Consider the following 26,951-nt stretch of genomic DNA (forward strand, 5'->3'; position numbering starts at 1 on the left):
ACTCCAGTTCTCATTTTCCCATGTTCAACTGTATTTGCATCCTTCAAGAATTGTAAAATGGCACAGTAGCAAAGGAGCAGTGTGGGGGATAATTTGGAGAGGGGCAGTTTGGCAGGGTATATTATGGAGATGGGCAGAGACTGGGGTATATTATGGAGAGGAGTGGTGTGGGGATATATTATGAAGAGGGGCAGTGTGGGGGGATATTATACAGGGGGCAGTGTAGTGAGATATTATAGAGAGGAGCAGTGTGGTGGGGATGTTATTTTTCAGGAAACAGAGTGAGGAGCAATAGACTTGCATTGCCAATTTTGATCTTACACTCAATTCAAAATCAGACATGTTACCAATTGGACATGTTCACAGCTCCATAGAATAACATGGATACAAGTATTATCAATCAAAACCATGGATAGCACTTGTCCAACTTAAATGGTCATGTGCACGAGCACTTAAGGACATAAGTGGCAAGTTTTTTTCTCTCCGTTGCCATGAGTGTTCCAAATTTTATTTTAATTACAAATCTGTCATATAATTCCAGGGATATGGGTCTTTTTACTTAGTGCTAATTTTTATGGTTTTTAGCCCCTTACTGCCATTGGACGCAATAGTACATCTAATGGCAGTACCCCTGCTTTGATGAGGGCTCCGGCAGTAAGCCGGCATCAAAGCCGGGACATGTCAGCTGTTTTCAACAGCTGACATATGCCCGCAATAGGTGCAGGTGGAATCGCAATCCACCCGCGCCTATTAACTAGTTAAATCCCACTGTCAAATGCGGGATTTAACCTGCGCTTCCGGTCGCCGGGCCAGAAATACGCGCATCACCAACCTCCATCACATGATCTGGGGTCAGCGATGCGTTGCCATAACAACCTGAGGTCTCCTAGAGACCTCTATGGTTGTTGATGAGGCATTGCTATGAGCGCCACCTGGTGGTCGGCCCTCAGAGCTATGCTGTAATTCTGCTACATATAGTCGAACTGCTCATCGCCTATATGTAACAGAGCCGATCAAGTTGTGGATTCTTCTAACCTCCCAAGGAGGCTATTGAAGCATGGCAAAATTATTTAAAAAATGTTTTAAAAAAATATGAAAAAAATAAAAAAATATAAAAGTTTAAATCACCCCACTTTCGCCCCATTCAAAATAAAACAATTAAAAAAAATCACACATACACATGTTAGGTATCGCCGCATTCAGAATCGCCCGATCTATCAATAAGAAAAAGGATGAACCTGATCGCTAAATGGCGTAGCGGGAAAAAAAATCGAAATGCCAGAATTACTTTTTTTGGTCACCGTGACATTGCATTAAAATACAATAATGGGTGTTCAAAAGATCGTATCTGCACATAAATGGTATCCTTAAAAATGTCAGCTCGGCGCGCAAAAAATAAGCCCTCACCCAACCACAGATCACATAAAATGGAGACGGGTATCGGAAAATGGCGCAATTTTTTAGCAAATTTGGAATTTTTTTCACCATTTAGATAAAAAAGAACCTAGACATGTTTGGTGACTATGAACTTGTAATGACCTGGCAAATCATAATGGCGTGTCAGTTTTAGCATTTAGTAAACCTAGCAAAAAAAGCCAAACAAAAACAAGTGTGGGATTGCACTTTTTGCAATTTCACCGCACTTGGAATTTTTTTCCCGTTTTTGAGTACACTACATACTAAAACCAATGATGTCGTTCAAAAGTACAACTCGTCCCGCAAAAAATAAGCCCTCACATGGCCATATTGACGGAAAAATAAAAAAGTTATGGCTCTTGGAACTAGGGGAGCGAAAAGCAAAAGCCGAAAAAAGCTCTGTTCATTAAGGGGTTAAAAAGTGGGTGGTGCTCACTACATACTAAGCACTAAATAAAGAGTGACATATCTCTGGAATCTTAGGGTGTATTTATAAAAAAGCTTAAAAAAATGGAATACTAAGGGGAGCAGCGGGAATAAAATAGGAGCAAAAACTGGGCACTGTTGACCTGATGACAGGTCCTCTAAGAGGATGGACCTCGGTGCATTTCCCTGCTGTCAGCTGGCCAGGACCAATGTGCTTTGATTTCAAATGGGAATAACATGTGCAGCTGTAATTCTTGCACTGTCTCATACAAGGGACATTTTGACTAAGGCCGGTTTCACATTTGCAATTAAGACCGCAGCGTCGGCCTGCGCACGGCCACCGCTAAGCCCTGCCCCCTGTCGCGCCTCCGCCGGTAGCTCCGCCTCCGGGTGCATGACACTGCATGCGTCATGCGTCCCCTATCTTTATCACTGAGGACGCAGACCGTGCGCAGTATGCGTTTGGCGGCGCCTGCGTCCTTTTGACGGCGCGCCGAGCTCCACCAAATTGCAACAGGTTGCGTTTGGCGCTGGTTGGCGCACCGTCAAAAGGACGCAGGCGCCGCCAAAACGCATACTGTGCACGGCCTGCGTCCTTAGTGATAGGGGATGCATGACGCATGCAGCGTCATGCGCCCGGAGGCGAGCTACCGGAGGAGGCGCGGCAGGGGGCGGGGCTTAGCGGCGGCCGTGCGCAGGCCGACGCTGCGGCCTTAAACGCAAATGTGAAACCGGCCTAAGTCAGTTAAGTTCTCGCTATGGTTTTGGCATTTGAGAAAATAGCAAAGTGGTAGCATTCTACAGGCAAATGTTAATGATAACAAGAAGTATATGGTAAGTTGGGAAATTAATAATTTTTTTTGTGTGAAGAACAGTAATACAGTATTCCATTGTTACACAATATACGGTAGATCATTGTTTGTAACAAGATGTACTTGTCTTTTTCTTGCAGAAAATACGGCCCTCATTGATGCAAAGTCGCAAGGTATCTAACTGTATTTTGCAGATATTTTAATTTTTGAACCATATTTAACCCCTTCCCGACATCTGCCATACATGTATGGCGCAGGTTGGGAGCGGGTGTATGGAGTGGGCTCACAGGTCGATCTCGCACCATAAGCGGGATATAATAGCTGCATATCACAGCTCTGAGTCTAACAGTAGCAGGATGGAGCCTAGCTCCACCCACGACTGTTAACCTGATAAATGCTGCTATCAGTCTCTGACAGCAGCATTAAAAACTCACTCTTATCAAAGTTTATTTTAGAAAATACATATATTTGTTGTAAAATAACAATTATGCAGCATTATCTCTTAGAACTCTGCATTTTTCTAGTCCTCTTGAATTCCTCCTAGAAATATATGAATAAATTGAAGGAGTTGCCACTACTCTGACAACCCCCTCTCACGGTAAAGGTACTGTCACACTTAGCGATGTACCAGCGATCCCGACCAGCGATATGACGCGGTCAGGATCGCTGGTACATCGCTAAGTGGTCGCTAGTGAGCTGCCACACAGGCAGATCTCACCAGCGACATCGCTGGGGACGGGGATCGCTACTTACATGTCACAACAGGCGATCCTGCGTCCTCCCGCCCGGCTCCACGCGTCGCTCGTCCTCACAGCAGGAAGCGCCGCAGGAAGCAGACGACGAGAAACAGTCCTGAACGTTCTCGCGCGATCAGCGATAACCAGCGGGGGAGCCGGTCGTAGGTAAGTATCACACATAGCGATATCGCTAGCAATATCGCTATAACGTCACTAGTTATAGCGATATTGCTAGCGATATCTCTTAGTGTGACATGCCCTTAACAGTTCACCAAGCAACTGATCTACTCTGCTCGACTTTTTGATAATTTGTGCATTATTTGCTCCATATCTTTCAGGTAAAAAAAAATCCTGGTTATGCAACACTTAGGGAAATAGTTGAACTGATTAGAATCCTTCAGCTGTCTAATCTCTTTTCTTCAACCTTCATCTCAGGTTTAGTGTTCTGCTGGGCCCTGAACTTTTATAATAGGTGGTTATTGTGTCATTAGGGTTTGTGGTTACATTGATGGAAATAAGCCAAATGAAGAATGAAAATAATGTAGTGCCAGAGCACCATAGCAGAATATATGCTTTTCAAAGCTATCATGCAAACTGTCTCTTCAGACACGAAGAGGACTTGAACTCTAGTGAAACCTATAGGAAGTAGCAATTCTAAAAGTCAATAACGACTCTCCGTCCTAAGCCGAATGTATGGACATGTAGGTCATAAGAAGCTAAATAAAATATTATCTGTGATCAGATGCCTTATTCAAGTGAGATCAACGTTTTCTTATATGTACTGTAAATGAAATGTTAAAGCAGGCTTGCACAATATATGACCCCCCATAGGATGTTGTGCTGCCTGCAGACAACCAGGAGACTCCAGTTCTCATTTTCCCATGTTCAACTGTATTTGCATCCTTCAAGAATTGTAAAATGGCACAGTAGCAAAGGAGCAGTGTGGGGGATAATTTGGAGAGGGGCAGTTTGGCAGGGTATATTATGGAGATGGGCAGAGACTGGGGTATATTATGGAGAGGAGTGGTGTGGGGATATATTATGAAGAGGGGCAGTGTGGGGGGATATTATACAGGGGGCAGTGTAGTGAGATATTATAGAGAGGAGCAGTGTGGTGGGGATGTTATTTTTCAGGAAACAGAGTGAGGAGCAATTATTTATTCAGTGGCACAGCATGGTATATATTTTTTATTCATGGGGCATTATAATGATACTTTTTATTTTTAAGTACTGCAGAAGGCCAGAGAAGAGGGAAGTCTGGAAAGATGAGCTCTAGGCGTAAAATCTCATAATTGTGTCTGTACTATGACAAAAGGATTGGAGACAAGAGATGGGAACAACTTCAATCAGAGAAGATGTCAAGTATAAGGTGCATGGATACAAATGTTTTTGTGATACTGGCTGATGCAAATATATATATATATATATATATATATATATATATATATATATATATATATATATATATATATAGGGCTGACCTGAAATTGCAAATTATCATAGTACTAAACTTGGTGATGTACTCCTGTACTTACAGTGTTTCTGGTGATGTATTCATGTACTGACAGTGGTTTTGGGAATATATTCATGTACTGTTGGTGGTCCTAGTGATGGATTCATGTACCGATGGTGGTTCTGGTGATTGTATTTGTGTCCTGTTGGTGGTTCTAGCACTGCATCCATGTACTGACGGTGGTTGTGATCATGTAGCAATCCATAATGTGCTTCATGCTAAAACTGAAAAATCATCAAAACTTAATTTTGAGATTAAGAGGAGGATTTGGTTGAGTTTCCACTTAGTTTCTGCTCCAAAAACTCGATGTATTTTTGGGTGTGTTCAAACTGAGCATTTTGGAGCAGAAACTCTCCAAATCCTTCTAAAATACTCAAAAATTTGTTCTAATGATGTATTAGTTCTGATGATGTATTAATGTACTGACGGTGGTTATGGTGATATATTCATGTAAACACCCCTTTAGATTATTTTGCAGCCTTTTGGATTGGTTCAATATGAAAATGTGGGCCTTGGACCAAAAAATGTTGTTCACCCCTGTGTTAGGGTGTGTGCACATGCTGCGGAATCTGCTGCGGATTCATCCGCGCGGATTTTGCAAAATCCGCAGAAAAATCCGCAGGTCAAAAGACCTGCGGTTTATCTGCAGATTAGCTTGGGGTTTTGCCCTGCGGTTTATCATCTCCACAATGGAGGAGATGGTAAACCGCTGCGGAATCTGCAGAAAGAATTGACATGCAATTCTTTCTGCGGATTTGAAACCGCAGCAAAATCCGCGCGGAAAATTCCGCAACGTTTGCACAGCGGTTTTTAATTCCCATAGGGAATAATGGTACTATACACCGCAGCTAATTCTGCTGCGGATCCGCAGGGCCAAATCCGCTGCGAATCTGCAGCAGAATCCACTTCGTGTGCACATACCCTTAAAGACAATGGGCAAAACACATCTCCCTGAGAATCTTCAGAACTTAATTTTTTTTAAAAAGGGGAAGTTACCAGTGTGAGACATGTAACTAACACAGAACAGTAAAACTGAGCTTTGTCTTCTTACAAACACATTTACTGCAGCACTGCTGTGTTACGACAATATTGTAACCCTGCCTGGCTGTGAGATGGAAGCTGAAGCACTGAGATCTCTCCAGTGAGATCAGTAAGAGTAGTAAGCAGCCATAACAAATCATACAGGTAACTCCCCCTTTTATTTAAAATAAGCTCTGGAGTTAGATTCTCATGCAGATCAGTGTCCGACCCATAACCTGGAACAGCTCATTTACATACATAAAAAAACTGGATTCCTCTAGAATAAGACATCAGACCACAAATATCAAGGTATCATTTTATTAACTTCCTATCACCTACATGACGATATAGATGGCTTAGGAGGGTTGATCCTCCTAACAGATTCCCTTTAAATACAGCCTTGTTATCTATGATTGAGACAGAGCAGAACTGGCTATGGCATGCAGATATCTTTTGAGCACATTATGGTAAATGTATTATTTACTTTAAGTTCAAGCATTCATGCAAAAATATTATATGTAATGGACCCATAAGTGTGTTCCAGAATTACTCTAGATGTAAGATATTTGCCCACACCTGTCCATGAAATAGCCTTGGAGTCAATTGTCCAATTACTTTTGGTCCCTTTAAAAGCAGGGTGGCACATGTTAAGGAGCTGAAACTCCTAAACCCTTCATCCAATTTTAATGTGGATACCCTCAAATGAAAGCTGAAAGTCTGAACTACAACTGCATCTGAATTGTTTTGTTTAAAATTCATTGTGGTAATGTCTAGAACCAAAATTAGAAAAATGTTGTCTCTGTCCAAATATATATGGACCTAACTGTATACACTGCTCCAAAAAATAAGGGGAACACCACATCCTAGATATCATTGAATGAAATATTTCAGTTTTAAATATTTATTCATTACATAGTGGAATGTGTTGAGAACAATAAAACTTAAACATGATCAATGTAAATCAAAATATCCCATGTAGGTCTGGATTTGGAATGATACTCAAAATCAAGTGCAAAATCATTTTACAGGCTGATCATTGGAAATGCCTCAAGACAAGGAAATGATGCTCAGTAGTGTGTGTAGCCTCCACGTGCCTGTATGACCTCCCTACAACGCCTGTGCATTCCCCTGATGAGGTAGCGGATATTCTTCTGTGGGATCTCCTTCCAAACCTTGATTAAAGCATCAGTCAACTCGTGGCCAGTCTGTGGTGCAACGTGGAGGATGGAATGAGACATGATGTCCCACATATGCTCGATTGAATTCAGGCCTGGTGAATGGGCAGGCAAGTCCATAGCATCAATGGCTTTATCATGCAGGAACTGCTGACACACTTCAGCCACATGAAGCCTAGCATTGTCATACATCAGAAGGAACCCAGGGCCCACTGCACCTGCACATGGTCTCACAATGGGTCTGAGGATCTCATCATAGTACCTTACGGCAGTGAGGGTACCTCTGGCTAGCACGTGGGGGGCTGTGCAGCACTCCAAAGAAATGCCTCCCCTCACCATTACTGACCCATTGCCAAACCGGTCATGCTGAAGGATGATGCAGGCAGCAGAACGTTTTCCACAGCGTCTCCAAACTCTGTCATGTCTGTCACATGTGCTCAGTGTGAACCTGCTCTCATCCATGAATGGCACAGGGGCACAGGACGCCAATGTTGAATTTGCCAATCTTGATATTCCCTGACAAATGGCAATAGCCTGCACAGTGTTGGGCTGTAAGCACAACACCCACTTGTGGATTCGGGCCCTCGTGCCACCTTCATGGAGTCTGTTTGTGACAGTTGGAGCAGAATCATGAACGTTGGTGGCCTGCTGGAGGTCATTTTGCAGGGCTCTGGCACCGCTCCTCCTGTTCCTCCTTGCACAAAGGGGAAGGTAGCAGTCCTGCTGCTGGATTGTTGCCCTCCTATGGCCTCCTCCACATCTCCTGGTTTACTGGCCTGTCTCCTGGTATCTGCTCCATGCTCTGGACACTATGCTGACAGACACAGCTACCCTTGTTGCCACAGCTCACATTGATGTACCATCCTCGATGAGCTGCACTACCTGAGCAACTTCTGTGGGTTGTGGACACTGCCTCATGCTACAGTACCTCTAGGAGAGAGAGCAATGACAAAACCAACAGCCAAAAAGGGAAAAGAAAAGAGAAATGGTCTGTAGTACCTGAAGAACCACTCCTTTATAGGGGTTGTCTTGCTAATTGCTTATCATTTCTACCTGTCATCTGTTCCATTTGCACAACAGCAGGAGAAATCGATTCACAATCAGTGTTGCTTCATAACTGGACATGCTGATTTCACAGAAGTGTGATTGACTTGGAGTTAATTTGTGTTGTTTAGTTGTTTAAGTGTTCCCTTTATTTTTTGAGCAGTGTACATGATCAAAGTGAAGGGGTGGGAAAGAATAAAGTATTTGATGTTGTCTAGCGAGTTGATGATATTCATAATGTGACTATTGAGCAATCTCTCCACTTATTGTACTGTGTATATGTGTGCCTCATTTTAAACATGATCTTCTAAACCTTTTCTTTGTCATTTTATAGAATCTATAATACAACATTATAAAAAAAGTGTGGCCTACATTATGCAACATAAAGATTATTCTCTATCACAAAGACATTTACTTGTGAAAAAATGTAGTTTTCTTGAATCTTCTGGAAAAATGAAAGCATATACAGAGGACAAGTCTGAGACTATAAATGCAGAAGAACTTTTTACACCGGAAAAGCAGCAGCTTATATCCAGAAGAATGTGTTTACTGGGGGATGCCGGGAGTGGAAAAAGCTATTTCTGTAAATGGCTTCAAACTGAATGGATACAAGAAAAACTTACAATGTATAAATGTATTGTATACCTACCCAGCAAAAAATTCAAGAATAACATGAGCCTGGAGGCTGTATGTGATGAAACATATTCTAACCTTTCTTCAGTTCTCAGCATGGATAATATCCTGCTCATTTTTGATGGACTTGATGACCTTGTGTGTGAAAACAGAAACTCAGACTCAACTCAGAAGAGTGAAATAACTAATTGCTCTTTAAATATGTACCCCTTGTTGGAAAAAATCATGAAAAAAATACTTGTGCCTGACATGGATGTCTTAATTGTATGTCGCAATGACTCTTTGATTGACTTACAGAAGGAATGCAACTCAGCTTTTATTCTTCTAGACTTTACTGAGCAAGAGACTGAGAATGTCTATAATACAATTACTGTAAAAGAGCAAAAATCAGACAAGAGATGTAAAAAAATATCAGATATCACACACATGCCTGCTTTTGTTGTAATGATGAGTCATTTCAGCAATAACCACCATCTGGAAACAATCAGAGATTCTAGTCCATATACGATTCTTACTGATATTTTGTTGGAGTGGACTACAAATGTCATAGGAGAAAGAATAAAGCAGAATATTTTTATAAATATGGCAAGTCAATCATATGTAAACCTTATTAAAGGTGAGCCAAACAGCACAGAGACTATAGAGTCCTGGGACACATTTCTGAAATTTTATAACTGCCAAGAGCAAAGTAAGTACCAGCGCAATATTCTGAGAGACATGTTGGCAGCTGCACACTGCGTATGGGAAATACACCGTACAGGAGGCTTAAAAGAGTGCCTGAATTTCTGGGTGTTTGGAAGCAATATACATAGGAATACTGAGTTGCTAAAATCTGTTGCAGATGAGCACAATGCAAAATATTATCACTTCATAAGATTCTTCATGAGACTTCTCAATTATCCAGATTGTGAGAGTCTGTGTAATAATATGCCCATGAAGAACAGTTGTATGGAAGACTTACTTTCAGACTGGTTCAAGGAGAACATTTGCAAATGTAGACCTTCTGAAAAGCTGAAACTCCTCCATTGCATTTTTGAACTTCATGATGAGATGATGACAATAGAAGTTCTGTCAAACTTGAAAAAGTTAGAGCTCTTTAACACCCCTCTGAACTTTAAAGATATCCAGGCCTTGGATTACTGCTTCAAAGACATTGAATTGGAAGAACTGGACTTGAGGCTTTGTGCTCTTGAGGACAAAAGTGTTAAACGACTCAGAAGTGTGATTAAGAACACCAAAAATGTTATGTAAGCTGATCTGTTTGTTTGTTCCAATACAGTTGTAGAGTAATACCAGTAAAAGATACCAATGCAATGCACAGATCATTTTATCTTTATGTGCCATAGATTGGTTGGCATTACGGACAGGGTCACTATTGGGGTACGTGAACACATTGAGTAATTACAGCTGATTTTTCTGCACAAGAAAAACGTGGCAGGATAAATGCTGCACAGAATACTTGTTTGTTGATACATTTTTACATATGTTTTTAATGTGTTTTAACTTGCGTTTAACACTACATAAAAGCTAAAAGAATCAACCTGCTGCAGATTTGAAAAAACTTTTTGTTGGTTCAAATCCGCAAGGAAAAAAATAAGCAACATGTTTGTGTCATTCACTTTGCTGGTACTGTAAAGTGCAGCATTGTTTACCCTTCAAAAATGCAGGTAAAAAAAGTAGCAAAAACACAGCCCACGCAAACTATGGTCAAACACTCACCAACTCCAACAATTGTTGTACGGGAGTTATAAGGTTTCCATTCTAAAGTAAAAGTGACCTTTTAATTGGGAAATGAGGTTCAAACCTTTTATCTGGCGTAGTGCATTTTCTTTAACATTAATTTAAATGCATGTTCAAAAAGGGATAGTATTCACATAATACTCACTTTTGGGTCTTGACCATTTGTCCTTATGGAGACCAGATAGTTCTAATGATAGTCCTGACAACTGATTGCGGCACTGTTGCCATGTATTGAAACATACCCAGGATAAAATAGCATACCTGTAGGAATAATTTGAATCTCAGCGATAAAATATAGGCTCATCCAGTTTTGTATTGTCATAAACAAACTGGATAAAATAAAAATTGAGATTTATAGAAACTGGAAATGTATTTTACATCAGGCTTCATAGAATGGCACAGCTCTTGAGAACATCAAATATGTGATTCCAAAAGCATACAAGTTTGGGAATATAGATACAATTCGTTGGCCATTGATACCTGTACATAAATACCCATACATAAACACTCGCTGTACATAAATAGCTATATTACATAAAATATTTATTTCTGTGGTCATCATATTTGGATTGATTTTATTTGTTTCAGGCTGTCTTCTAACTACTTGACTGAAGAAGCTGGAAAGGTACTAGGAGAAATTCTGGTAGAGCCTGGCTGTATTATTGAAAAACTTTCGTGAGTATAGAAATCTGCATATTTTCTACATGTTCATATTTAATCAAAGAACAAACAGATGAACGGCAAACTAGGGCACACAAATCACCACATTAACAGACGGAGCTATTTATCTGAAGTATTGCGGTATATGTTTCAGTCAAAAAACGGAGGTGCTTGCATAAAAAAACATGAATACTTCAATGTGAAATGGAAGTATAGCTGAAAAACTGTGCATCTTTATTTCACATCAATTCCATCAACAGGTATGTGGACATACAGGACGTTAGAGGAATGCTAGGGGAGGGAGGTGCACAGGATGCACGGTTCTTCAGCTATATTGGTGAGTGCTGCATATTTTTTCTTCTTCGATTTCACATTGAAATGTTCATATTTAAATCAATATATTTTTGGTCCAGGTATATATTCACAAAATTTTGTGGACCATAAGACGCACCTTTGAGGTGCAAAATAGGAAAAACCTTTTTTAAATAAAATGGTGGTGGTCTTATAGTCCTTTTTAACGTTAGCTTACCTTGGGATGGCTACAGAGGAGTGGGGCCAAAGGAGGCAAGGTTGCTGCTTCCGGAGGCCGGCCGGCAGGAGCAAGGCGATGCTGCGTTGTCTGGGATCTCAGATGGTGTCGGCGCTGATGAGCGGAGTCCATTTTCCAAATGATATTGCTGCGGTGGGCTTTGGTACGATGACCACCGGAAGCGGTGCATGCACAGTTTGAAATCTCAGGAGACGAGAGCTCCTGCTGCTGCCGGCCTCCTGAAGCAATGACCCTGTCTCCTGTGACCTTGCTCCATTGCAGCCGCCCCTCAGTAAACTCACTTCGGATTATAAGATGCACCCCCTTTTTCATTTCAAATTTGAGGAAAAAAATGCATCTTATAATCTGAAAAATACGCTATTACAAAGAATAAAAGAACATCAGCGACCCTATTGAAAGAAATACTCAGGGTTGATGCTTCTTTGTAGGTGTGCATCTCAGCCTGACAAAAAGTTGTACAATTTAAGCATCTGTCCATGTTCCATAAGCTGGACACAGAAACACAATTTGCTCCTTAGACTATATACCCAATAAAAAAAATTCAACCATTGCATACTATAAGTAAAATTTTATTTTTGCAGGGTGGGAACCAATCAGTTGGGTGATCATGGCGCTCAAGAACTTTGGAAAGCTGTTAAACATAATAAAACGCTAACTGGTCTATATGTCTATGATAACAAAATCACAGATGGAGGAACACATGGGATGGTCGAACACCTACAGGAAAATCTGTCACTTCAGGAACTACAGTATGCTAGTTTATTATGTTTTTCTTTTGGCTTTAGCCACACTTCTGCTCTTTTCTTTTGATATACAGTCATGGCCAAACGTTTTCACACACTTGAAATTGTTCTAGAAAATGAACTATTTCTTCCAGAAAATTATTGCAATTACACGTTTTATTATACACATGTTTATTTCTTTTGTGTGTATTGGAACATCACAAAAAAAAGAGGAAAAAAAAGGCAAATTGGATATAATGTTACACAAAACCACCAAAATGGGCCGGACAAAATTGTTGGCACCCTCAACTTAATATTTGGTTGCACACCCTTTGGAATAAATAGCTGCAATCAATCGTTTCCTATAACGATCAACAAGCTTCTTACACCTCTCAACTGGAATTTTGTTTTCAAATAATTTTATTGTTTTTTTTTAAATAAACAGGGTAGGGAAAGGAAGGTAGGAAGGGAGGGAAGGGAGTGGGGAATAAACAACCTTGTACAGGTACGGAAAAAAAATTTAAAAACTAGAGAACCCACAAACAGGCATAGAATAACATATATCGAATACCAACATAAAAGAAAAAAAAAAAAATCGACAATCCTTATTACGGGGTAACATTCTTGGAAGGAGATACAGCATCCCATTACTAAAGTGCTCAACTGGAATTTTGGACCACTCTTCCTTTGGAAACTGCTCCAGGTCTCTTATATTTGAAGGTCGCCTTCTCTCAACAGCAATTTTAAGATCTCTCCACAGGTGTTAAATGGGATTTAGATCAGAACTCATTGCTGGCCACTTCAGTACTCTCCAGAGCTTTGTTTCCATCCATTCTTGGGTGCTTCTTGATGTATGTTTATGGTCATTGTCCTGCTGGAAGACCCATGACCTAGAACACAAACACATCTTTTTGATACTGGGCACTACATTGCAACCCAAAATCCTTTAGTAATCTTCAGATTTCATGATGCCTTGCACGTAGTCAAGGCAAGAGGCAGCAAAACAGCCCCAAAACATCTTTGAACTTCCAGCATATGTCACTGTAGGTACTGTGTTATTTTCTTTATAGGCCTCATTCCATTTTCGGTAAACAGTAGAATGATATGCTTTACAAAAAATGCTCTATCTGCGTCTCATCTGTCCACAAGACAATTTCCAGAAGTATTTTGGCTTACTCCTGTACATTTTGGCAAACTGCAGTCTAGCATTTTTATATCTCTGTGTCGCACTGGGGTCCTCCTGGGTCTCCTGCCATAGCGTTTAATTTAATTTCAATGTCGATGGATAGTTTGTGTTGACACTGCTGCACCCTGTGCCTGCAGGACAGCTTGAATTTGTTTGAAAGTTGATTGAGGCTGCTTATCCACTCTCTGAACTATCCTGCATTGCAACCTCTCACCAATTTTTCTCTGCCGTCCACGTCCAGGGAGATTAGCTACAGTGCCATGCAGGGCTGTGAAGTTGGACTCCGACTCCTAAAATATATAATAAATTGGGAACAGTAGCTCAATGCAGTTTGTGGGGAATATTTTTTTTCATAAGAATTTGGGAAAGTTATGAAATGTCCTATAAATATCAGTCCTATTCCTGATCTAAGGTCTAGACTTTTAGCTGAAATGAATCTGTCCAGCAGTTTATGTCCATGATAAGTAGTGAAGCTCCTCCTCTACAGATAAGGGGGAAAAAAAGCAAACACACAGGGAAGGAATGCTTGCATTCATCTCAGAACTTCGGGAGTGAACAGGAAAGCAGGATTAAGGTAAAAACTTCTTAAAGCATATCTAAACTTTCAATAAACTGTGGTCAATAGTCCAGTATATGTTGTCTCTGTATGCTTGATGTTTTAGTTTGTTTTTCCTCTTAGCTCATGTTTGGAGAAATAAGCTGCTCTGATGACTTGTATACACTATACATATAGTATAAGGGGAAAAACTGTTTTCTAACATCTCAAATTTGGAAATGCAGTAACAAGATCGATGAGGACATATATTTTTGTGTGTGTTTTCTGGAATATGATTCACCACAAACATGCTTCCTCACTCCTCCCCTCTTCATAGACTGTGAAGAAATATGATGTGAAGCATTTAGTGAGCTGTACCCTGAGACAAGCTTGACATTGAAAGTTCAGAGTAAGGCTGAGTTCACACGTTGCATTTTTTTCGCGTTTCCGCGGCAGTTTTAACTGCGTGATTTTTGCCCCGAAAACACGAAAAATAAGCATTCCTATGGGATTCCGCAATGCTGTGCTAATGCTGCGGTTTTTACCGCAGCGGAATCGCTTTGCGGTAAAAACCGCAGCATGCTCATTAATTTTGCGGAATCGCGGCGATCCCGCACCCATAGGAATGCATTGTTCCGCTTATTTCCCGCATGTGGCTGTGCCCACCATGCGGAAAGTAAGCAGAACATTTGCGGATGGTACCCACGGTCCGGAGGAGAGGAGACTGTCCTCCGGGCTCTGGGTACCATATCCCTGTAAAAAATAGAATTTAAAATAAAAAAATATTGTTATTCTTACCTTCCGACGTCCCGCGCAGCCTTCCCGCCTCTCTCCACGCTCTCGTTCCCAGTAATCCTTTGCGAAAATGCCCGCGATGGCGTCCGTTCTCGCGGGATTGCGAAGTCTCGCGGTCATTCGCGCGACGTCATCGCGAATAACCGCGAGACGTCGCGATCCCGCGAGAACGTACGTCATCGCGGGCATTTTCGCAAAGGATTACTGGGAACGGCTGCGCGGGACGTCGGAAGGTAAGAATAACACCATTTTTTATTTTTTTTTACATTTTATCTTTTACTACTGATGCTGCATAGGCAGCCTCAGTAGTAAAAAGTTGGTCACACTTGTCAAACATTATGTTTGACGAGTGTAACCAACCTGTCAATCAGTTCTCCAAGCGATGCTACAGATCGCTTGGAAAACGCTAGCATTTTGCAAGCTAATTATGCTTGCAAAATGCTAGTTTTTCCGCGGGAAAATCGCGGGAATTTAAAATGCGATTTTCCCGCGGAATGGAATTCCGGAATTCTCGCGGTAATTTCCGCGAGAGTTCCGGTACGTGTGCACATAGCCTAAAGCTATCTAGCAACATATGCAAACTTAACACATTTACAAATTTTATACTTATCATCTGTCCTATTGATTTATGCAAAGATTGTTTTATTTCTATCCTAAACTCTCTCATGATTCCCTATTCTTGAAAGAATTACAATATACCTTTTTTTACAGAACATGAGAGCGAATTTGCATAATTACAAAATGTCTAAGGAGCATCTTATGAAGTAAGATGTATTTGAGTATTTCACAGTGACTCAAGATAAAAAAAATGTTGTGTGTCAGTGTATAAGTGACCGAGATGAAAACAAATGCTGTGGTGCCAAAATCATTGCATACTCAGGCAGTGATAAAAATGCTCATTCAAGAGCGTCCAATCCAAAAAAACATTTACAATGCTGCTACCCAGAAGTTTACAAAGCTGTGATTGAAAAAGATCACAGCACCACCAAAGCAAAGGAGGAGGAAAGAGCTCCTCAAGCATCAGTTACAAGATACTTTGTAAGTGACAAAGTTACTGTAACAATGACAGTAGATGTGTTTAAAACACAGTTCATCGAGCTTGTTGTGAAGGACAGTGTGCCATTCTCATTATTTGCACGACCAGCTTTTACAGCTCTTAATGGAGAAATGGCCCGCAAACTTGGTGTTTCTCTGGAAAGAGGAAGTATTAGAAAATTAGTGATTGAAGAACCCTTAACCAAAAGGAAGATCTTAAAAAGACTCTCAAGAGATGCTTTGTGTTTCTTAAAATGGATGTCTGCACACGTCACAAAGTGAACTATTTTGCTATCAACGTTTGATATGTTTGTGACAACAAAAAAATTGTTACTGGCAGTAAAAGCTACTAAAGCTCATCACAGCAGCCAGTTTCTCCAGACCTTAGTGAAAAAAGTTCTGTAAGATTATGAATCATAAAAGAACAGTTTACAATTAGATGATCTTGTTGAAGCTGCTTCACACCTCTTTCCTATTAATCACATTCGCTGTGTTGTGCACACGCTGCAGCTGGCAATAAGATATAGTCTGCTAGAGGGACATTCTGGAACTCTGATTAGCAAAGTGAGGAAATTGGATATTGCTGCCAGAACCCCTGAAGAGACGTGCTGGAAAAGGGGCAATTGTTGATCAAGCCACTCGGTGGGACAGCAGCTATTTGATGATTGAGTGATTGCTTGAGCTGAAACCCTTCCTTGTAGATATGGCCAATCCTCAGGTAATACTACATGAAGGTCAATGGACACAGGTGGCTGAATTGAAGGAATTGCTTCATCAACCATTTACAGTGATTAAAAAGTTACAAGCTGAGGTTTTAACTCCTGGCATTTTTAGAAAGGAGTGGAAGAACTTGTTGTTTTGCCTGTCCCAAAGAGGAGGTTTAATCACAGAGGGCATTGCTGATTCAATGAAATGGAGAGAGACACTGCTATTAGAAAATAAAATTCTTCTGGCAGCTGTTTGTGGACCCGAGTCATCGTATATTGCTGGAAGATCGACCGCTTACTAAAGGAAAAGAAGCTCTGATTGAGGTAGCATTTAGGAAGAGTGGGCTACAGGACAGCCAAGAGCAAGCGGACTTGGCTCCTGCCAGTGCTGCTGCTGCTGTTTCTTCATCCTCATCACATGAGGAGCTTGATTTTGACAAGTATTTGGTCGACATGGAGCAGGCAAAGCGTTACCGCAGGGAAAAAGATTCCACTCCTATAGAAAACAGATTGACCATATTTCAGCAAAATATTTCACTTGCTCTTGAAGTAGAAAAGTTGAATCGTTCATCAAAACTGACTGTGCACAAGACAATTTCTTTATACCCTTAAATTGTTAGAGATGTTGCCATGTGGTTACTGCTTTGCCACCTACCCAAGTTAGTATAGAGAGGTTGTTCTCTAGCCTTAAAATAATTAGTTCAGATTTGAGGTCATTTATGAAGGAGGATCTGATGGAGGCGATACTATTTCTCAGAACAAATTCATAGACTGCACAAATGTTGTTCAGTACGTTTTTGTTGAAAACTGTTTTTATGTTCTAATCTAAATGGCTTGATTATTGTATCATAATAATGATTAAAAGCCTGATGTTACCATTTTACTACGGGAAATGTATCACTTAAACTTAAACATGAGCCATGTTTTAGGGAGTCGGAGTCGTGGAGTCGAAGTTGGTGTCATGGAAATTGAGGAGTCTGAGTCGGAGGTTTGGCTTACCGACTCCACAGCCCTGGTACCATGAGTTGTAAACTTCTTGATTATGTTGCACACCATGAACAAAGGAACATCAAGATCTCTGGAGATGGACTTGCAACGTTGAGATTATTGATATTGAATTGTTCAACAATTTTGGTTCTCAAGTTCTCAGACAGTTCTCTTCTCTTTCTGTTCTCCATGCTTAGTGTGGCACACACAGACACACAATGCAAAGATTGAGTCAACTTCTCACCTTTTTATCTGGTTTCAGATGGGATTTTCATATTGCCACTACCTGATACTTGCCATAGGTGGGTTTGAATGAGCATCACATGACTGAAACAAATTTGTTTACCCACAATTTTGGAAAAGTGCCAACAATTTTGTCTGGCCCATTTTTGAGGGTTTCTGTGAAATTATGTCCAATTTGCCTTTTTTTCTCATTTTTTGTGTGTTGTTCCAATACACACAAAGGAAATGAACATGTGTATAACAAAACGTGTAATTCCAATATTTTTCTGGGAGAAATACTTTATTTTCTAAAACAATTTCAATGGTGTCAACACTTTTGGCCATGACTGTATAATGTACCATATATATCACACTGATTAGTTCATGACAAAGGCACCTATTGGGTGTTTTAATATACAGCTCTTTTATTAAACAGCTCTTGAATTTGATGTATTGGAAACAGGAAAAGTGGGTAAGCATAAGGATCTGGAGAAACTTTGACATGGCACAAAAAATAAGCCCTCATACAGCCCCATCGACCAAAAATTTAAAAAACTACATGTCTCGGATACCAAGCAATTTTTCTTTTTTTTTTTTTTACAAATTTTTTTACCTCATTGTACTGACCTGCAGAATCATATTGCTTGGTCATTTTTACCGTATAGTGAACATGGTAAATAAAAAAAAAAAAAGAAACAACAAGTGTGTGGAATTGCACTTTTTTTGCAATATCGCTGCACTTGGAATTTTTTCCCCGCTTTCTAGTACATCACATGATAAAGTGAATGGTGTCATTCAAAAATACAACTCGTCTCCCGAAAAACAAGCCCTCACATGGCTATTTTGATGTAAAAATAAAAAAGTTATCCCTCTTGGAATAAGGGGAGGAAAAGACGAAAGCCCAAAACAGCAAGTTGGAAAGGGGTAAAAGTGTTTGAAAGTATGATTTAGGGATAAATGTGATATCTGTGCAAAGAATTCTTATGTTACCCATTACAAAGTACTAACTTTCTGTTCACATTAACCTCTTTCTGCCATTAGATGTACTTTCCATCCATATGCCCTGGGACTTAATTCCCATGGACGGAATAGTACATCATACGCGATCAGTCGCGCTCACGGGGGGATTGCAGCTGGGTGTCAGCTGATTCTCACAGCTGACACCCAGCACTAAGTGCCAGGAGCGGTCGCAGACCGCTCCCGGCACTTTAACCCCCGGAACACTGCGATCAAACATGATCGCAGAATTCCGGAGCAGGCAGAGGGGCTGACAGCCTCAGCATGACGCGGGGTCCCGATCGCTGCCATGGAGACCCGATGTCGTCATGATGACATCCGGCACTCCAGGCCTGAGAGACTTCCTGTCATGCGCAGTGATGACCAGGAAGTCTCTCAGGTCAGTGTATTGAAGCTGCAGCACTGACACCTTCTATAGCATGCAGATCTGCATGCTATAGAAGCGATCAGCCTGCACAAAATAAGTGTCTCATAGTGGGACAAAGTGTAAAAGTAAGAATTAAATTAAAAAAATTAAATAATTGTAAACATTTGAAAAAAAAAAGAAAAAATCAATATTTATTCCAGCAATAAATATTTGAATTATAAAAAAAGCTAAACAATAAAAGTACACATATTTGGTATCCCCGCGTCCGTAACGACCCAACCATAAAATTGTGCCACTTTTTAACCCCTTTAGTGAAAACCATTGAAAAAAGCAAGCCAAAAAAATGCTTTATCATCATACCGCCGAACAAAAAGTGCAATAACACGCGATCAAAAAGATGGATATAAATAAATGTGGTACCGCTGAAAACGTCATCTTGTCCCGCAAAAAACAAGCCCCCTCACAGCTCCATCACCGGAAAAATAAAAAAGTTATAGCTCTCAGAATAAAGCAATGCAAAAATAAAGATTTTTTTTTTTATATATAAAATTGTTTTTATTGTATGAAAGCACCAAAACATAAAAAAAAAATAAATGAGGTATCGTTGTCATCGTACTGACCCGAAGAATAAAACTGCTTTATCAATTTTACCACACGTGAAAGCGGTATAAACGCCCCCTCCCAAAGAAATTCATGAATTGCTGGTTTTTGTTCATTCTGTGTCCCAAAAATCGGAATAAAAAGTGATCACAAAATGTCATGTGCCCGAAAATGGTACCAATAAAAACATCAACTCGTCCGGCAAAAAATAAGACCTCACATGACTCTGTGGGTCAAAATCTGGAAAAATTATAGCTCTCAAAATGTGGTGATGCAAAAACTAATTTTTGCTATAAAAAGCGTCTTTTAGCACGTGACAGCTGCCAAACATAAAAACCCGCTATAAATAGTAAATCAAAACCCTCTTATCACCCCCTTAGTTAGGGAAAAATAATAAAATTAAAAAAATGTATTTATTTCCATTTTCCCATTAGGGTTAGGGCTAGGGTTGGAATTAGGGTTAGGGGTGTGTTGGGGTTAGGGTTGGAGTTAGAATTGGGGGGATTCCACTGTTCAGGCACATCAGGGGCTCTCCAAGCGCGACATGGAGTCTGATCTCAATGCCAGCTAATTCTGTGTTGAAAAAGTCAAATGGTGCTCCTTCCCTTCCAAGCTCTGCCATGCACCCAAACAGTGGTTTACCCCCACATATGGGGTATCAGCCTACTCAGGACAAATTGCACAACAACTTTTGGGGTCCAATTTCTCCTTTTACCTTTGGGAAAATAAAAAATTGGGGGCAAAAATATTTTTGTGGAAAAAAATATGATTTTTTAATTTTACGGCTGTATGTTATAACCTTCTGTGAAGCCCTTGGAGGTTCAAATTTCTCACCACACATCTAGATAAGTTCCTGGGGGTCTAATTTTCAAAATGGTGTCATTTATGGGGGGTTTCCTTTGTTTAGGCACATCAGGGGCTCTCCAAATGCGACATGGCGTCCAGCCAATTCTGTTGAAAAAGTCAAACGGCGTTCATTCCCTTCCGAGCTCTGCCATGCGCCTAAACAATGGTTTACCCCCACATATGGGTTATCAGCGTACTCAGGACAAATTGCACAACAATTTTTGGGGTCCAATTTCTCCTTTTACCCTTGGGAAAATAAAAGATTGGGGGCAAAAATATCATTTTTGTGGAAAAAAAATGATTTTTTAAATTTTTATGGCTCTACGTTATAAACTTCTGTGAAGCACTTGGGGGCTCAAAATGCTCACCACACATCTAGATAAGTTCCTTGGGGGCTCTAGTTTCCAAAATGGGGTCATGTGTTGGGGGTTTTCACTGTTTAGGTACATCAGGGGCTCTCCAAATGCGACATGACACCTGCAGACCATTCCATCAAAGTCTACATTCCAAAACGTCACTACTTCCCTTCCGAGCCCCAACGTGTGCCTATACAGTAGTTTTCTCCCACATATGGGGTATCAGCGTACTCAAGACAAATTGGAAAACAACTTTTGGGGTCCAATTTATCCTGTTACCCTTGGGAAAATGAAAAAATTGGGGACTAAAAGATCATGTTTGTGAAAAAAATATGATTTTTTTTATTTTCACGCCAGGGCGTTATAAACTTCTGTGAAGCACTTGGGGGTTCAAAGTGCTTACCACACATCTAGATAAGATCCTTGGGAGGGTCTAATTTCCAAAATGGGGTTACTTGTGGGGAGTTTCCACTGTTCAGGCACATCAGGGGCTCTCCAAACGCGACATGGCGTCCGATCTCAATTCCAGCCAATTTTGCTTTGAAAAAGTCAAACGGCGCTCCTTCCCTTCTGAGCTCTGCCATGCACCCAAACAGTGATTTACCCCCACATATGGGGTATCAGCGTACTCAGGGCAAATTGCACAATAACCTTTGGGGTCCTGTCTCCCTTGGGAAAATAAAAATCGGGGGTGAAAAGATCATTTTGTGTAAAAAAAAAATAGGATTTTTTAATTTTACGGCTGTATGTTATAAACTTCTGTGAAGCCCTTGGGGGTTCAAAGTTCTCACCACACAGCTAGATAAGTTCCTTGGGGGTCTAGTTTCCAAAATGGTGTCATTTATGGGGGGTTACCACTGTTTAGGCACATCAGGGGCTCTCCAAATGCGACATGGCGTCCAGCCAATTCTATGTTGAAAAAGTCAAATGGCGTTCATTCCCTTCCGTGCTCTGCCATGCGCCTAAACAATGGTTTGTCCTGTTTCCCTTGGGAAAATGAAAACTGAGGGTGAAAAGATCATTTTTGTGGAAAAAAATATGATTTTTAAATTGTTTAATTGTATGGCTATACGTTATAAACTTCTGTGAAGCTCTTGGAGGTTCAAAGTTCTCACCACACATCTAGACAAGTTCCTTGGGGGGGATAGTTTCCAAAATGGGGTCACCTGTCGGGAGTTTCCACTGTCTAGGCACATCAGGGGCTCTCTAAACGCGAGATGGTGTCCAATTTCAATTCCAGCCAATTTTGCTTTGAAAAAGTCAAATGGCACTCCTTCCCTTCCGAGCTCTGTCATGTGCCGAAACAGTGGTTCCCCCTCATCAGGTATCAGCGTACTCTGGACAAATTGCACAATAGCTTTTGTGGTCCAATTTCTGCTGTTACCCTTGGTAAAATAAAAAAAATTGGACCTGAAGTAATTTTTTGGTGAAAAAAAGTTATGCTAAATGTTCATTTTTTTTAAACATTCAAAAAGTTCCTGTGAAGCACCTGAAAGGCTAATAACCTTCTTTAATGTCATTTTGAGCACCTTGAGGCTATGTGCACACGTAGCAGAAAATTTCTGCTTAAAAACCGGACTCCCTTCCCAGAAACCGTGCGGTTTTTGCGCAAAAAACGCGCGGTTTTTATGCGTTTTTTTCCGCGCGGTTCCAGACCTATTGAAATAGCCAGAAATGCGGAAAAATCCGCAAAATTAATGAGCATGCTGCGTTTTTTACCTCGAAGCATTTTTTTTGCGGTAAAAAATGCATCAATATGCACAAAAATTGAAAAATGCATAGAAATGAATGGGAAGCTTATTTTTAGTGTTTTTTATAGCGGATTTATTGGCAAATCCGCTAAAAAAACGCTGTGTGTGCACACAGCCTGAGGGGTGCAGTTTTTAGAATGGTGTCACTTTTGGGTATTTTCTATCATGTAGACCCTTCAAAGTGACTTCAAATGTGATGTGGTCCCTACAAAAAATAGTGTTGTAAAAATGAGAAATCTCTTGTCTTTTAACCCTTATAACTTCCTAACAAAAAACAGTTTTGGCTCCAAAATTGTGCTGATGTAAAGTAAACATGTGGGAAATGTTACTTATTAAGTATTTTGTGTGCTGTATTTCTGTGATTTAAGGGCATGAAAATTCACAGTTGGAAAATTACGAAATTTTCGCCAAATTTCCGTTTTTCACAAATAAACGCAAGTTATATCAATGAAATTTTACCACTAACATGAAGGACAATATGTCACGAGAAAACAATGTCAGAATCACCAGGATCCATGGAAGCGTTCCAGAGTTATTACCTCATAAAGGGACAGTGGTCAGAATTGTAAAAATTGGCCCGGTCATGAAGGTGCAAACCACCTCTTGGGGGTAAAGGGGTTAAATACAGCTGCTCACCTCCATCCTCCTCAGCTCCTAAGGGAGCTGCTGTTATAAATCTTGCCCTTATCAATCCAGTGTAGAATCACAATCCCAGCACGGTGCATCACTGCTCTCACTGTCTGGAGCTATGTGCTTGTTTAACTGCACTGCTATCTACATATGTAAATATAGTAATATACAGTGGGTACGGAAAGTATTAAGTCCCCTTTAAAGTGGTCAGAATTGTACAAATTTGCTGGTCATTAACATGCAAACCACCCTCTGAGTGTGAGAATGCGGCTGCATCAAACCGGCAGTAACCTTAATGATGTCACCACCGGTCATACGCAACTGCGTACTCATGCTCAGCTTGAGCTAGTTGCTGGACTGAGTGGTAACATTACTGATGTCACCGTTCAGTAATATGTATTAGTTTGGGCACGTCGTGGGACATCAGCATTGTGGATTATCGGCAGACAGGTGAGTATAACTACCATAAGATTTTTTAATTTTACGTTAAATGGGTAAAAAAGTGAATTTGTTGGGGAGTGTTTTGTTCAATTAAAGGACTTTTTTGTGTGTGTCTTTATTGCTTTTCACTATGGAGTTAGCAATTGGGGTGTCTGATAGACTTCTCTCCATTACTAACCCCTGGGCTTGATGTCAGCGGACATAAAACAGCTGACATCAACCCCAAAAAACATTATCCCACTTGACAACACACCAAGGCAAGTGGAAAAAGCCGAGGCTAAGTGCCAGAATTTTATGTATTTAATGGATGCACCATTTCTGCGGCAGCTGAGGGCTGATGTTTTTAGTCTGGGAGGGGACCAATATCCATGGCCCCTTCCCAGCCTGTTAATATCATCCCTCAGCTGTCGTTTAGCCTTTGGTGGTTATTAAATATAGAGGGGGCCCCATGTATTTTTTTGGGTGACCCCCCTCCCCCCCATTTTAATAACCAATAAAGGCAATGCAGACAGCTATGGGCTGATATTAATAGCCTGGGAACCTTTTATGGACATTGGCCCCTTCCCAGAATAATAACACCAGCTCCTCAGCTGTCTGCTTTCCCTCAGCTGGTTAGTAAAAATAAGGGGAGAACAACGCTATTTTTTTTCATTTATTTATTAACAAAATACATATACAGTAAGCTACAGACGCACTGCACTAATTATCTCACTGACATATTTCTCACTATGCACAGGCACCGGCTGGTGAATACTCTCATCAGCGTATACCTGCTCTCACTGCTATCAGCAACACCAGGCATACGCTGATGAGAGTAGCAGTCATCGGGTGATGCCTGACCAGCGGTAACTTTTTCATCGCAGCTGCTGGCTCACACCCTTTATCTGTGTGACAGTGTGGGAACCGCAATTGCTGTGACTAGTGGTAACCTAAAAGGTTACCATCGATCAGAGACTTTGTTTCCCGCGCTATTACACAGATGGGAACTGACGGATGTTCGAGCACCCCATTCACTTGAATGGGGATCAGGTTCAGCATAAAGTTTGGGTACCCTTGGGCACTCGAACCAGACTTTTTTATAAAGTTCGGCGAAACCCGACAGACCCACCCATCCCTTAGATTATTGCATCTCCTTGTTAAATTTTTGCTTAAATTAGAAAACATACATAGATTATTCAAAATTTGTGTCATAATGTAATTAGTTGTTGTTTTTTAAGTTATATTATCTCCCTTCTTTTTTATAAAACTTTTAAACCCTTCTAGACCACCGACGGTAAATTAATGTCAGTGCTTGTTGGGCTTTGTGCAGCACAGACGTTTGTTTACGGTCGCCAGTTTTGCAGAGCCCCACATACTTGCAAGCACTGACATTCCAGTGCACAATGCTAGCTGTGACCACTGACTTTATTGAAACCTGATTGGTTCATGTCACTGTCATGCTAGCCAATGACAAACTTTCAGGTTGATTTGCCTCATATAAAACTGTTTCTTTCCAAAATGGTGTCACTTCAAGGGGATTCTGCTGTTCTTGCACTTAGAGACTGCAAATGGAGTCTGCAAGCTATTCTAGGAAAATCTATGCTCCAATAGTCAAATAGCATTCCTTGCCAAACAGCACTGCACAGCCAAATATGGGGTATTGCAAACATTTTGAGACAAGTTAAGGGGTCACTTTTACCTATTTTCCCATTCAAAATCTTTGGCAAAAAACAACATTTTAGTGGTAAAAATGTAATTATTTTTTCTTCGCTGCTGAACGCTATAAAATTATATGAAGCTGCTGTGGTGTTGGTATGCTCATTGCAGCATTAGATGAATTAATTCAGGGTAGTAGGGAGTAAAATGGCATCACTTATTGGGGTTTCTGCTGTTCTGGCACCTCAGGGGTTCTGCTAATGTGACATGTCAACCACAAACCATTCCAGCAAAATCTGCTCTCCAATATGGCGCTCCTTCCCTTCTAGTCTTTGCACTGTGGCTGAAATATAGTTTCTGACCACATATTGGCATACTCAGGATAATTTGCACAATTGATTGTGCTGTTCATTTTCTCCTCTTACCCTTGCAAAAATGAAAAATTTGAGGCTAAATCAACTTTTTTGTGGAAAAAAGTCATATTTCATTTTCACTTCCTAATATTTTAAAATTCTGTGTGGCACCTGTGGTATCAAGATGGTCATCACACCAGCAGATGAATTCCTCATGAGGTGTAGTTTCCAAACTGGGCACACTTGTGAGGGTTTTTCACTGTTTAGACACATCAAGGACTCTGCAAACATGACATGGCATCTACTCTCTATTCCAGCCAATTTAGTATTCCAAAATTCAAATGGTGCTCCTTCCATTGCAAGCACCACCGTACGCCCAAACAGTAGGTTTCCATCACATATGGGGTATCGGCGCACTCAGGAGAAGTTGCACATGAAATATTGGAGTTCACGTTCTCCTGTTTCTCTTGTAAAATAAAAAAAAATTTGTCCCACAAGGGTTGCCGTGACGTGGCGGGATGGCTTGTACATTATTTTGATCAAAATTATGTTTACTAAATACCCTTATTATTATTACCTTTATGCATTATTTGCAGTATATTTTTTACTTTTTAGGTCAGGATATTTGTGTTTTTTGCAAATTTGGGACTAGCACAACATTTTTATGGGAAAAATGTGTTTTTTTATTTTCTATGGTCAAAGTTATAAAATTCTGTAAAGCACATGGGGTTCAAAGTGATCACCACACATCTATGTAAGTTCTCTCAGGGGTGTAGTTTCCAAAATGGAGTCACTTGTGGGAGGTTTCCACTGTTTAGGCACATTAGGGGCTCTGCAAAGACGACATGGCGCTATTGATTCCAGCCAATGTTGTGTTTCAAAAGTCAAATACTACTCCTTCAATTCCGGGCCCTACCATGCGCCCAAACAGTAGTTTTCCACCACATATGGGGCATCAGCTTACTCTCAAGAAATTGCACAACAAATTATGGGTTCTCATAAAGCAACATTTTTGTTGGAAAAAATTAAATTTCCATTTC

At 40.6% G+C, this 26,951-nt stretch overlaps 1 protein-coding gene across 3 annotated transcripts in view; it reads left to right on the plus strand.

Annotated features, from left to right (window-relative positions):
- The window catches only part of LOC141092886 (NACHT, LRR and PYD domains-containing protein 1 homolog), a 71,205-nt gene that overhangs the window by 41,589 nt on the left and 2,665 nt on the right, over positions 1–26,951 (plus strand). For 2 of the 3 annotated variants that reach the window (XM_073579207.1, XM_073579208.1), the window contains exons 9-12: positions 2,795–2,827; positions 8,478–10,023; positions 11,105–11,191; positions 12,308–12,475. In XM_073579207.1, the coding sequence (XP_073435308.1) occupies positions 2,795–2,827; positions 8,478–10,023; positions 11,105–11,191; positions 12,308–12,475 (1,834 nt within the window). The remainder of the gene's footprint in view (positions 1–2,794; positions 2,828–8,477; positions 10,024–11,104; positions 11,192–12,307; positions 12,476–26,951) is intronic. The other variant, XM_073579209.1, reaches the window with a different exon arrangement.

Source organism: Dendrobates tinctorius, unplaced genomic scaffold (genome assembly GCF_039654945.1).
Source record: "Dendrobates tinctorius isolate UK_male_01 unplaced genomic scaffold, ASM3965494v1 ptg000062l, whole genome shotgun sequence".
Taxonomy (NCBI): domain Eukaryota; kingdom Metazoa; phylum Chordata; class Amphibia; order Anura; family Dendrobatidae; genus Dendrobates; species Dendrobates tinctorius.